Below are 13,329 nucleotides of genomic sequence, written 5' to 3' on the forward strand. Positions count from 1 at the left end.
CAGCCCTGGAAGAACAGGCTCACTATTTACTAGCGCTTATATTTTCCCCTTGAGTCAGAGCAGAGGGAAGGGGAAAGTGCTGCTGGCAGCTTTCCTCCTGTGAGTTCCACCAGCTTCTGCACTCGCACCCTGACCCGCAACAAGCAGGAGGGCAAGTCTGTGTGTTTGAAATGGCAAGTTCTGTGCTAGCTGTCTCTGCTGTGTATGATGGGATGCCAAGTCAAGAGAAGCTTTGAACTGGTGCTACTTAAGCATTCTCCTTCATTATAAATTCTCTGGAGGAGGCTAAATTTATTTTAACCCTAAGAATGTGTGTTTCGTTACGCTACACCTCGAAGAACTATTTTGTAAGGTAGAGAGGGAGTTTAAAACTGTTTTTTTTAAGACAAAGTAGAAATAAAAAAAGGGATTTAAAAAAAAAAATCTTCTGCCCTTCATGTTCTTACAGGCAAATTCTTTCCTCCAACCATGGTTTCTGTCTGCAATCTCTTGGACCCATCTCGTTCCCTCAGAAGTTGCCCTTTGTCTTGCTCCTGAGGCTTACCTGGGCTCACTCCCTTGAGCGTTAACAACCCCCGGGTGTCTCAACAACTTAGAAGGTCCCAACTCCTTTCATGGTCCCTTTCATGTGTCCCCATGCTGTGATCTGGAAATGTCTCCTTGCAGCAAGGAGAGGTTGTTCCAAGGCCAGAGGCATCTTCCCCCTTCTTCAAGGCTCCACCTGACCCAGCACTTTCTCCCCAGAGGAGCAGAATGTACACCCAGTTACACGTCTGGGAGGTGCTGTCATGCCCTGCATCTACACTGCAGACTTATGCTTTTCTACAGACTTGCAGGATTTATATAGAAGAATACAAATACATGCTATCAGGGGGAAAAAAAAACCCTCAATTATAGAATCATAGAATCTTCATGGTTGGAAAGGACCTTTGGGATCATCAAGTCCAACCATACACACACAAAAAAACCACTACAATATCTGCCACTAGAGCAGAGATTTAGTTTAATTAGTTTAATTTAGTTTTTAATTAGTTATTAAAAAAATATCTGTAGAAGTCTGTATTTGAGTACTAGTTCATGTTTTCAGTCAGAAAATCTACATGTTAGAAGTAGAGATTATGCTTTTAAATTTGAAGATAAAGTCAAAAGAAGCTGGAAAAGGAGTTTGAGTTCATCGGAAGACACTGGGTTACAGTTCAGAATTGTCTTGATGTATGGGAGAATTGCACTGCAAGAAGGATATGAATTTTGTTAGTGACAAATACAGAGCATGATGTACTAGCAGGAATAATCAGCTGAACAAATACAGCACAGGGTAATTACTGGCTGGGCAGCAGTTCCATAGAAAAGTTGTACAGATGACAGTGAATAACCTGAATTATGTCCAGGTTTACTCAGTATTTGAAAGATTTTGACCAAAGTCATGGTTATCAACTGGAGAGAGCTCATAAAAGAGCAGCGAGAAAAATAAGGCGGCTAATTTCACATAAGAGAGAGATTGAAGAGACTGGGGTCAACAAGAGAAGAGGAATCTAGAGGAGGGGGAATCAGATAGTGTACTTGATGGAGAGAGGAAAGGGAAAAACAAAGATGATGCTAAGAGGGAGAACATGTCTCTGGGTTTTTTGGTGTGTGGTTTTTGGTGGTTTTTTTTTTTCCTTTTGTGGGCAGGAGAAATGAAATGAGCCAAAATTAAAGCAAGAGAGATTTGAGTGTTACACATTAGAAAGAAAAAAGGTGATAAAAATGTCTGGTGAAAGTATAGGGTTGGAGTCTTGAGTAACGAACAAAGCACAGGTCTTTTGGGAGGGGCCTTAAGATTGCACATTCCTGCTGTTGGTAAGGAATGTACTAGGTGGCCTCCTGAGGCTTCTCCCCACCTGGGGATTCACCTGGTTTCAGTGGATGTGTCAAAGGTGGCACATTCTGAAAACCGAAAATTTTTAAGCAATTAGAAGATGTTCAATGGTCACATTTTTCTCAACGTTAATATTCAAAATTATTTGCTTACTTTTTACTAAGCTGTGTGTCCTCAATTTACATTACTGACGCTGGCTCTTAGGCAAATTGCTTGTAACTTGTTCCTGTTTTCCAGGTGACAGAAATGGTATTCAGAAACACAACCTTGTTCAGAGTATAAAGTGAAACCACAAACATGTAGTAGTTAACTGAGAGATATGAGTTGTCAGCTAAGTGAAACTGACAGTGAATGTCATTTGCTATGTTTAGTGAATATACAATTCACTGTAAATGTATAATGCATAAATGATTTAGTCATCAATTCTGGTACTGCACGTGACCCTAAATGTTTTTTGTCCCTAGCAATGCTGCTTTTCCTGCTGGTTGGCAGTGGAATTGCGTATTTCATGGTCTTCTGTTTTGTTACAGGTTTTGGGTTGGATCCGAAATGGAGAGTCAATGTTAAACGCTGGGCTTATCACTGCTAGCTCTTTGCAGGAGGCAGAACAGTTACAGAGGGAGCATGAGCAGTTTCAACATGCAATAGAGGTAAAGGCACCATTTCAGTGACCGTAGCCAAGAAGTCCTGTATCGTGAGTCCTGTTCATGAGTCTATGTGAATAGCCCTCTTGGATTCATGCTACAATTCTTTGAGTTTAGGACAAGCTGTTGAAATCATCTTATGGAAAAGAGATAAAAACACGTACTGGGAAGGGGGGATTTTTGTTATTGTTCATTTTGGACCTGAAATTCCAGGTGAACACATCTTCTCAGTACCTTTTTGCATCTTTGTAAAGTGATAGCTGTTCACAGCAATTTTATTGAAAACAGTAAACCCTTTGTTAGAATACAACATATAATGCGAATAGTTAAAGTTAAGAATAAATGGAACAGCAAACATCAGTTTTGTGCATTCTGATATGGTCCTTTATTGTTTCCGGTTTTGTTTGAGAATAGGTTTCACTGAAATTTGTGTGTGGTGGTGTGTCCATCCTCCTGCCATGAATTCAAACTAAACTTGGCAGATAGGTCATACCTCTGCAAAAAATAAGCAGAGATCTTAAGATTGCCTGAAATAGAGTACTGTTAATTTATATGCACTATCAAGGGACTTACGGTGATATTGATTATATATAGCATACATTTTTTTAATAACTTTACTTCTGTTGAAAGATTAACCAATGTTATAATTGTTTGGGAAAACTATTTTCAGAAGTACTCTGTCTCGTAGTAACTCTTCCACATTCGTTTGCTGCTCGATGGAGTTTTATGCTTTTCCCCGCCTTTTTTTCTTCTTTTTTATTTCTTTACAGTTTGCACTATAGGTACCCTCATTTGAGAGCTTTGGTAACTCTTAAGTATAAAAATCATGAGACTTCTAGGTGTTTGTCAATTTAAGAATAAATGAGTAGGAAGCTTAAATTCTGTGTTTTCTGGGTCATTCTGTACTCTGATATAATAATACTTATTATAGTTGGGGGCTCCAAATTTTAGGCGAGCATATAGAGTTTACACAGAGAACTACAGTTAAAAATTTGCTTATAATGAATGGAGAGTTGTGTTTTGTTTTGGCCTGCATGCCTGCACCTTCATTTGCTCACAACTAATGTGCAAAAGACTGCGGTAAAGCTGTGAGGAAAGTAGTAGCAATCAAGCCAAAATAAGATACATCCTTTCCATTTTCTTTCCTCACCATGAAGGGAAAGAAAAGCAACCCGAAATTCATAATTATAACAGAGAGTACTGCAACATAGATATGCCATGTGTAGCTTAATGCTAGACAGTGGCTGTTGCTTATAAACGGCTAGTCATTGTTGATGTGATGATAAATCTCTACAGGATTTATTTCCTTTGTATTTGCATAGTGAAGTAATGCAGTGACTAATATTAGACAGTTATTTTTAGTTGATGGGTGCTTGTGCATGTGTGTAGAAGTGTCATTGACACAGTGGAAATGTGAGCCTTTGAGGTCTTCAAGAAAATGAAGCGCTCCACTGAACTCCTGAATTTTCGCCTCTTGTCAGAAGACGCATCAAAGTGCCCTGCAGGTTCAGCAGAAGGCAGAGGCAATGCTGCAGGCTAATCACTATGACATGGATATGATCCGGGAGTGTGCAGAGAAGGTTGCTTCCCATTGGCAACAACTGATGCTGAAGATGGAAGACCGTCTCAAGCTTGTGAATGCCTCTGTTGCCTTCTATAAAACTTCTGAACAGGTACAGAAATGCTATGCGACTTGTGTCTGCCTTGGTTAATTCTTCACTGTGGCATAAAACAGCATTACCTAAAAAAATGGATGACTAGGTTTGGTTATATTTACAAATTTGGTAACAACTGCAGTTATACAAAAAATGCAAAAAGCAAATTCTCTTACCAGCTGCCTTAGAAAGAGAAACCATGTGTTGCAGCCTTTCAGTGTATAAAGTAGTCTTATAAGACAAGGCTTTTTACCAGGGCCTGTCACTGTCACTACAAGACAAGGGGCAACAGTTTTAAAACAAAAGAGGGTAGATGTAGATTAGATATTAGGAAGAAATTTTTCACTATGAGGGTGGTGAGGCACTGGAACAGGTTGCCCAGGGAAGTTGTTGGATGCCCCATCCCTGGAAGTATTCAAAGTCAGGTTGGATGGGGCTTTGAGCAACCTGATCTAGTGAAAATGTTGCTGGCTGTGGCAGGGGTTGGACTATAGATGGTCTTTAAAGGTCCCTTCCAACCCAAACCATTCTATGATAAATGAGTAGTAGACAAATTGAACTAACAACTAGAACACTACAATGTAATTGGTGTGGCTACACTTGCTTCAATTAGCAAACTTCAAAGAAGACACGCTACCAAGGTGCAGTGGTTATTGGTGAAGACTCAAATCTTGATCTGCCTCTTCCATCGCTTTCCCTTTTAAAAGTCCTCAGATTCTTATTTTTAATTGAGAAAAGTCTTGTAAAACATTTTCAAGATGAAACACACCATACAAGTGCTTAGTTGGATTTCTGCTTGTTTCAAGAAGTTTCACTTAAACCATAAACGAGTTACACAAGGTTTTTAATGAAAGTGTTTCTGATGGCTAATTCTGGTTTTGTTTGTGAGTCAGAGAAAAATCAGCTTCATTCTACTTGTCTGCAGAAGAGTTAGGGGGCAGGCTCGCAAGGCTGTGATCTGTGCCACAGAGGTGGCAACCTCTGTGATCGTATCTTAAGCCCATTCTGACCTATGCAGTCATGGAGGCAGAGATGGATGAGCAACTTTAAGGACAGCCTTCTGAGAAATTCCACCTAAGCAGGCCAATGCTTACAAACCCAAGCCAAAGTTTGTTGCCAGTCAAAACATGTCAGAAGCTAAGGTACCCACAAGGGGTAGATTGGTTTTCCATTTTTTTGGCTTGAATTTGGAATTTTTGTCTTACTGGATTATATTTGAGTTGAACTCCTCCTTCCTGGTAGGTGTGCAGCGTGCTGGAAAGCCTGGAGCAAGAATATAAGCGAGAAGAAGACTGGTGTGGGGGAGCAGACAAACTGGGTCCCAACTCTGAAACAGATCATGTTACTCCCATGATAAGCAAACACCTGGAACAGAAGGAGGCATTCCTAAAGGTGGGATTTGGGTTTGGGTTTTTTTGTGATCTCCTGTGTCTGGGAAAGCATGCAGTCAAACACTCACTTTACAGTGGTGAAATGTATGTGGAAAGCAACAGTGCCCATTCAAAAGCTACAGGTATGTCCCAAACTGCAAAGATGTGGGAAATGGCACATTAATTGCTTCTGACAGTGATTAGGAAAATACTGCCAAGTGCATAAAATTCTAGCCAGTTTTATAAATATATTTCCTGTTGAACTTCAATAGATGTCAGGTCTCCCACTGTGACTGAAGAGGAATTGGGAATCACTGCTTTGAGCAACTGTCATTCTAAAGAATGCTTAAAGGCTGCTGCTTTGGAAGAGGAGTGACAGTCACATAGTGCTTTTGCTGCCTGTGCATCAGAGCAGCTCTCGGATGTACTTGGACTGCAGTAGAGTACGGAAGGAAATTGCTAGACAAGCATCTGGGAGTCGTTGGGTTTGTGTAATAGTCTGCAGATAAATGAAAAGTTTTCATTCCAACTAATGTCCTAGTGAAGAGGGTTATTGATCATACTGAATAAATGAGTAATGGATGCTTGCAAAGCAGTGTAACTAACCCTGTAACCAAAGGCTTTTTCCAGCATCACCTTGAAAGATGTGAGAGTATAAAACTTAGTTTTATTCAAAGCCTTTTTTGTTCTCAGTGCACAGATGCAAACATTCAGAAACATATTAGTGTAGTTTTAAGTATACTGTCAAATAGATCTTTCTGCAGCTGGCATGTGAGTTTCCAGTCTTTGTGTTAAAACAATTTGAGAAATTACTTGGTGTCTCTGTTACTGGATCTAACCATATTACCTTTATCTAACCTTTTAAAGTAGCAGTTTGTGTTCTCCTTATTAAAATTAAGGCAGCCAGCCCATATGTAGTACTTGGTGTATGTTAAGATGAAGACTGAATGTTGGCAATACAGTGGCGAGGACTGAAAGCTGTCAAGGCCGTGTCTTAATATTTTAAGGATGCATCTTAATATTTTATCACTTTCGGTTTCACTTTAGCGGAGTGTTTACTTTTTGTTTAAAGTAGTTGTGGATGTTTTGGAATATTCAGGTGATTGCATAAGCACCTACACACTGTTTATGCAATAAATAACTTCAAGTGGCACATGGCACGTACACAAAACAAACTTTGTGATCTCTGAGTCATGCTGAAAGCTCTAGAGCACGTTAATTGCTTTTCAGGATCTTCAGATAAAAAGTAATAGCATTTTTTCTGCTGGATAAGTAAGGATTAACTGTTATTTGTTGAGAAAACTACTTTAGTGCTTGGGTTGGCTTACTTGTAGAAGGTTTAACAAGCAACGCTTTTTAAAATTGGAGAGGGTGGGAAATGCATAAAAGGGGGCTGAGGAAGGTCCTTCATCTCTTTCTGGATGTATATGTGTGCATCTTCAAAGAAAGTAATACTGCCAACTCTCTAGGCTTGCACGCTGGCTCGGAGGAATGCTGATGTCTTCCTGAAATACCTGCACAGGAACAGTGTAAACATGCCAGGGATGGTGACACACATCAAAGCACCTGAACAACAAGTCAAAAGTAAGGGGTTTATTGTTCTTTTTTTCTCCAGAGAACGTGATCATCATGTGTCGTGGTGTGTGTGATGATGAGAGAGTGAAGCCTGCCCAAGTGGAAAGGGTTCTGTCAGGCTTAACAGGAAATAATTAAAATTGCTCACACACGTTGAAGGAGCTGCCAGTCATCAAATTCTTTTATACCCAAATGAAGTTGCTTTGAATTTATCTCCCGCTTACACTTAATCTTCTTTCAATTTGAGACTCAAATGTGCTGCTTTTGTTCGGAGAATGAGATAGGAAACTTCCACATGATAATGTTTGGTCTGAAGCCAAATGGGAGCTGATCACTGTAAGCTTACTCAGTGTGTTAGTGTGGTACATTCTGTGAGTTCCTTGGGGCTGCCGGGGTGATACAGGATAATCCTTGAATGATGCCCTTGGACCCTTCATATAGTTGAATCAGTATGAAGGAACTTCACGAAGTATAGGATAACTGACGTCATGTTTATATTAGATGTGTAAATAGGTAGTAGCTGAGGTGATGCAGGAAAAAACTAATACATGGGACTTGGGTTTTGCTGGGAATAATTCAATGTAGTGCAGCTTTAAGGTGTAACATGCACTGTGGGGAATGGAGTAGAGAGAGAAATCTGTAGTGCTGTCAGGGACAAAAGGACAGAAATTAATAGGGTATGTGTAACTGATAGGTGAGGTACGCAGAACAGAGATCAGAGAGAGATATTCAGAAAATAAATATTGCATTTTACAGTTGTTAAATATTGCAGTTGTATTCTGCTTGATGCATTTAGAAGCTGTGAACACTCAGACTGCTCAGAACACTCAGAGAAGTCTAATTAATTGCTGTTTGCAGCTACCCAAAGGGGAGTTATGCAGAGGATGGAGCCAAATTCAGAGGAACACGGCAATAGGACCAAAGGAAAAAGTTGCAGCAAGGAAAATTCTGAATGGATATAAGGAGAAAGTGTTACAGCAAGATTGAGAAAGCACTGAGTAGAGCAGGTAGCCCAGAGAGGTAGTGGAATGTCCGCCCTTGGGAATTTTTAAAATTCAATTGAACAAACCCCTGAAAAACTCTGAAGTTAGTCCTGCTTTGAGAAGGAGACTGGAACATATGGCCTCCAGAGGTCACTTCCATTCTACGTTATTTGATGACTCTACCAGAAAAGGACATTGCTCACTGCTTCACTTTACTACAAGGGGAAAACAGTTTGTGTTAAACTTAGCCATATATCTGACAGTACTCAAATTGAAAATCTCCCTGTGTTGAATTTTTTGTGTTGTAAAGAGAATAGGGTATTGGCCATACTTTCCGCTTTAAGGAGATAATTGCGTTGTGGCAGTTGAAACTTTGAGTACGTAGAGCTAAGAGAAAGGATTGTTTTTCCTCTGTCCCCAAGGCATCAACATTTATAGAACTGTACAGGACAAAATCTCAATACAGTATCAATACCTGAATAAGTGTTGCTGGTATTTGTCACTTAGCTCTTCTCTTAGTAGTAGACTAAGAAAACAAAGAGGAAGTTGTAGCTACCACACTTACTGAGTATAAGAAAAAAATGTTAGGGCTTTTAGACAAACTTCTTAAAAATTCAGTTTTGAAAGCTGTGTAGAAACAGTCATTCTGAGAAAGGTACATGTGTTCAGATGAGGAAAGAGTAGAAAACTCTGCTAATGTCCTTAAGAATAATTCTATTCAGAACTGTAGTACTATGCATGTTCTGTGTACATTTAAAATCCCGGATGAATGATACATGTTTAAAAAGCAACAAAAAAACCAAGGAAAATCCCCAAGCAGTAAAAAAAATAAGCTATGTGCCTTAACTCTTTTTCCCCTTCAGCCATGTAATGTGTGCTTCTGAGAACTAAGCATGAGTCAAGATAAAACTAGTGAGGACTCCTTCCTTTTAGGTCTCACTGGTGTGATGGTAGCTGACCAAATGATTTAAAATCTCACTTTGATCTTCCTCTTCAAATATGCATGTAAGGAAAAAAGTATCTCTTATCTGTCTTCTAAATAGATAGAGAAAAAAATAGAGTGTTTATTTCATTTTGGTGAAATAGAGGTTTCATATGTTCTGCTGGACCATGCTCAGGTGTATGCTTGAAACAGTGTGTCAGACTGTGATCAGTATATAGCATAATGAACACTTTAAAAACGTGAGTAACCCTTGAGTTTCTGCAGAATTGCTGAAAGTTTTTCAAAAACCTCATTCAGTGGCATGCTTGATCCTTATTCTCAGCTGCAGATTACGATATCTAGAAAAGCAATGTCTTAATCTAGGCAAAGTTTAGCTGAACACATGCTTCATGGGAAACAGGAATCACAATGATACTGATTTCTGAGAGGTGTCCTTCTGTCCCTTCATACCCCCATAAATAATTTCCTTGACCTGCAGTTAGGAGTATCCAAATACTGTATCAGACACTGTGCCAAAGGTGAACTTTAGGATGGAGTTGTGGCCTGAAATTGTGCTATGGCAGGTAGATTCAGTCAGTGACAATTGCTGTAAGCTCAGAAATGGTGCATATTCATCTTTGCTTCTGCTGCTAATTTCTTGGTAACAAAGAAGTTACCTCTGGTGTACAGGCTGCAAATGAACATGGTGCAGGAACTTGTCTAGTGGTGCTCATGTTTCTAGATAGGTTGATAGTGCAGGATGGATAGAGACAGCGGAAAGCTCTCCAAGCCTGGAGAATAAGCTGGCAGTTTAGGCAACAATCCTAACAAATGTTGCAATCAAAGAAAATGATGACAACAACAGGGACTGTAGTTTAGAAGGCTTGAGATAGAGCTGCTTATCCAAACCTAGTATTAAATGTTGTCATTCTATAACTTCCTTTGAGTATTTTATAGAAATTTTTTTCCCTCTTCCTTGTCAGTCCAAGAAATTAATGGCAATAACATGAACAGTGCCCAGCCAAAAGTCTCTCACTGGCTTGCCATCTGTATCATGTCCTGACAGGACAAATGCTGTTCCAATTAGCTAAATTCAGCTTGCTTGCTCTTTGTCAGAACTACTTTGCTTGCGTCACTATCAAGATGTCTCTTTTTATATGGTGTGTCCAGTTGGGTGTATTGCATTGTATAGTGATAGGCCTCCATGTGTCTGCCCTCTCAAATCTGGCATATATTCTAAGCAAGCATTTTGGAGGTGGCGTAAGGCAAAAATAAAATTGAGAAAGCAGGTGAGGCTCAAAGCAGATCAGCCCATGGCTTGGCCAAGGGACAGATTGGTTGAGGCATATTTGAGGGTAGCCTGCCCAGCAGGAACAAAACCTTGGCTGCAGTGACTAGATTCCAACCAAAAGCAAGTCCTGGGTGATCTCAACGCTCTGTGGCACGTGGGAATACGGTCCTTCCAGGGAGGAGGATGTTGGCAGTGATGCAGACAGGTTTCATAATCCTCAGGGAGGCTCTGACAAGTGGTTGTAATTGGTCCCAGATCACTGACAGAGATAGAGTGAGGTGTTTTTCCCCTTAGGCTCCCTTTATTTGAGCTTCTCTGTCAAACTGTTTCTTGGGAGTTGTTAGCTTTTGGGATGTAAGGCATGGTGGACCTGCTCAGTGGGACAGGGGAATGCAGAGGCGTTAAGAGGCCTAGCACCTGAGAGCCTCCATTTTTAATCATGGAAAATAGCCAGCTGTAGGTATAAGCAAGTAGAAAAAGCGAGAAAAGTAGAGAAGCAAGTAAAGTGTTATTGTGAAGAAAGAGCCTTTTTTGTGGTCTCTTCTGCTTCTCGTAAATCTCCCCTTGGGTTCTTTGCACTTCCAATAGAATCACCTGGCAGAGATGTTGGATGTCCCCATTTCTATGTATTTCAGCTTGCCATCTGGATTTGCAGTAGCTACAAATTCTGGTAGAGCTGCTGCTCTGGAAGAAGCAGTGGGTAAAGTGAGCTTCACAAGAAACATCTAGGATTTCTTTGTTTGAAGAAAAAAAAAACCAACAAACAAAACACATTAAAGAACCAGAGTTCAGATAAAATCTTCTGCATATTGTAAGCAGAAGGTCTTTGCCATCCAGGAAGAATTTATAAGCCAGACAGGCAGATTTGCAGGTTAACAGCCTGGAGAAGAGAAGGCTCCAAAGAGACCTTCTAGCAGCCTTCCAGTACCTAAAGGGGGCCTACAGGAAGGTTGCAGAGGGACTCTTTATCAGGGAGTGTAGTGATAGGATGAGGGGTAACAGTTTTAAACTGAAAAAGGGGAGATTTAAATTAGATATTGGGAAGAAATTCTTTACTGAGAGGGTGGTGAGGCACTGGCGCAGGTTGCCCAGGGAAGCTGTGGATGCCCCATCCCTGGAAGTGTTCAAGGCCAGGCTGGATGGGGCTTTGAGCAGCCTGGTCTAGTGGGAGGTGTCCCTGCCCATGGCAGTGGGGTTGGAACTAGGTGATCTTTAAGGTCCCTTCCCACTCTAACTGTGTTATGATTCTACTCAGTTATACTGCTGCTGGTTCTGATTATTATTTTTTTTAAGGGGAATTACAAGCTTAGTAATTTTGTGTATTTGAAACTAGGGTTTCTGTACATTTAATATCTCCTTATGTTACATTTGTTCTTGTAGTGACCTAAGGTTATGCATTTACCCGCATGTATTAAATTATTAAAATATTTATAGGAGACTGGTATATTCAGAAAAGTTTTTTTTTTATTAAGATCGATATGAAATGTTAAGCATGTGATTACTTGTGCATGCTTATTCTTTCTGAGGAAACCCCGTCAAGAACCGTCTTTATCAGACTACATTTTCAATTCTGTTATAAACAGTGGCAGTCCCCATATGAAAAAGATTTGAGAGAAAAAAAGGTATTACTAGTACATTTTAATTGCATCTCTGGTTTCTTTAACCAACATTTCTGTAAATAATAATGAAACAGGAACACTCTGTGCTTTGTGAATATCAGGAAAAAGAGCAAAGGAAAGAGTAACAGAAAGAGTAAGTGTATTGTAAATTCTACAATATAAAGTACTTTATTCTGCTGTTTTTAATGTGATATTTCAAAATTGGTTGTCGTAACCTCTCTTGAAACTATTTTAACTTCTTCAGATATCTTGAATGAACTCTTCCAGAGGGAGAACCGTGTGCTGCATTATTGGACCATGCGTAAAAGACGTCTTGATCAATGCCAACAGTATGTGGTGTTTGAAAGAAGTGCCAAACAGGTGAGGGTTTTATATAAAAATCCTCTTCAGTGCGATCGAGGTTTGACATACACTGACTTGTCCCCACAATAACAAATTTTCCATTGACTTCAATATTTAAATGGCTGAAAGATCAATGATTAAAATAGAAATTAAGTTAAATTATTTGTTTTTCCTTTAATACAGAACAACAATATTCTGTTGAAGCAGGGTGTCTGCTGTAACTTGCTTTAAGTAACAGCAGGTTACTGCTGTAACTTAAAGGTAGTGTTTTGCTTCTGCCAGCTTGATCTGGTACTGGTGAATCTCATCTCTGCAAGCTTGTATTTGACAAATTGTTACGCTTGTTAACTTTGACACAAACACAGAATTTGACCAGGGAAATAACAGGCAGCACATTTTTCTCCGATGTTGGGGAAAAAACATCTAATTAAGTTGATTGGCAGTTCTAGAAAGCAGACAAGTTGAATAACTCATTAAACAATAATAACTGAATGACTTTGGAAAGTTTTTGCCATTCTGTGTGTACTTGATTTCACAGTTTCTTGCATGGTAGGCCCACCTCTATGATTTTGTTGAATTTATCAGTCTGGAAAGAACTATTGAGTAACTACCACACGCACACAAAAATCCACTTCGCTAATCAAAATAAGCAGGAGGTTCCAAGGCAGAATTAGTAACTGGAATGATCTGCAATGGTTCTTTACTACTTTTTTTTTTTTTTTTAAATTGGATATAGGACAAAGAAAGGAAGCTATCTGTTCCTGTTCTGCAGAAAAGGACACAATGCCCATAGTGTGAAATATAGTTATACCTACTTTAAAGGACTCATTAACTTATTTTTATTTCTTTCTGACAGTCAGTGTAGACAGAGGCTTAAATACTAGTGGTCTGTTTTGATCTCTTGAAAGATTTCTGAAGTCTTTCATGATTTTCACAAAGAAAGTAATGCAAGATAAATCTTGGAGTGAAGTTAAGGATTAATACCTCTTTAAAACAACACCACCCCTTCCCTGCCCCGCACCCCACTTTTGAGCAAGTTAACTCCGACCTCTGTCAAGCACATGACCTAC

At 39.6% G+C, this 13,329-nt stretch overlaps 1 protein-coding gene across 2 annotated transcripts in view; it reads left to right on the forward strand.

Annotated features, from left to right (window-relative positions):
- TRIO (trio Rho guanine nucleotide exchange factor) overlaps nucleotides 1-13,329 on the forward strand; it is a 258,035-nt gene that overhangs the window by 145,564 nt on the left and 99,142 nt on the right. For both annotated transcript variants that reach the window (XM_054193055.1, XM_054193056.1), the window contains exons 16-20: nucleotides 2,389-2,508; nucleotides 3,984-4,175; nucleotides 5,400-5,549; nucleotides 6,997-7,111; nucleotides 12,162-12,277. In XM_054193055.1, coding sequence (XP_054049030.1) covers nucleotides 2,389-2,508; nucleotides 3,984-4,175; nucleotides 5,400-5,549; nucleotides 6,997-7,111; nucleotides 12,162-12,277 — 693 coding nt within the window. The remainder of the gene's footprint in view (nucleotides 1-2,388; nucleotides 2,509-3,983; nucleotides 4,176-5,399; nucleotides 5,550-6,996; nucleotides 7,112-12,161; nucleotides 12,278-13,329) is intronic.

This window comes from Rissa tridactyla, chromosome 2 (genome assembly GCF_028500815.1).
Source record: "Rissa tridactyla isolate bRisTri1 chromosome 2, bRisTri1.patW.cur.20221130, whole genome shotgun sequence".
Classification (NCBI taxonomy): domain Eukaryota; kingdom Metazoa; phylum Chordata; class Aves; order Charadriiformes; family Laridae; genus Rissa; species Rissa tridactyla.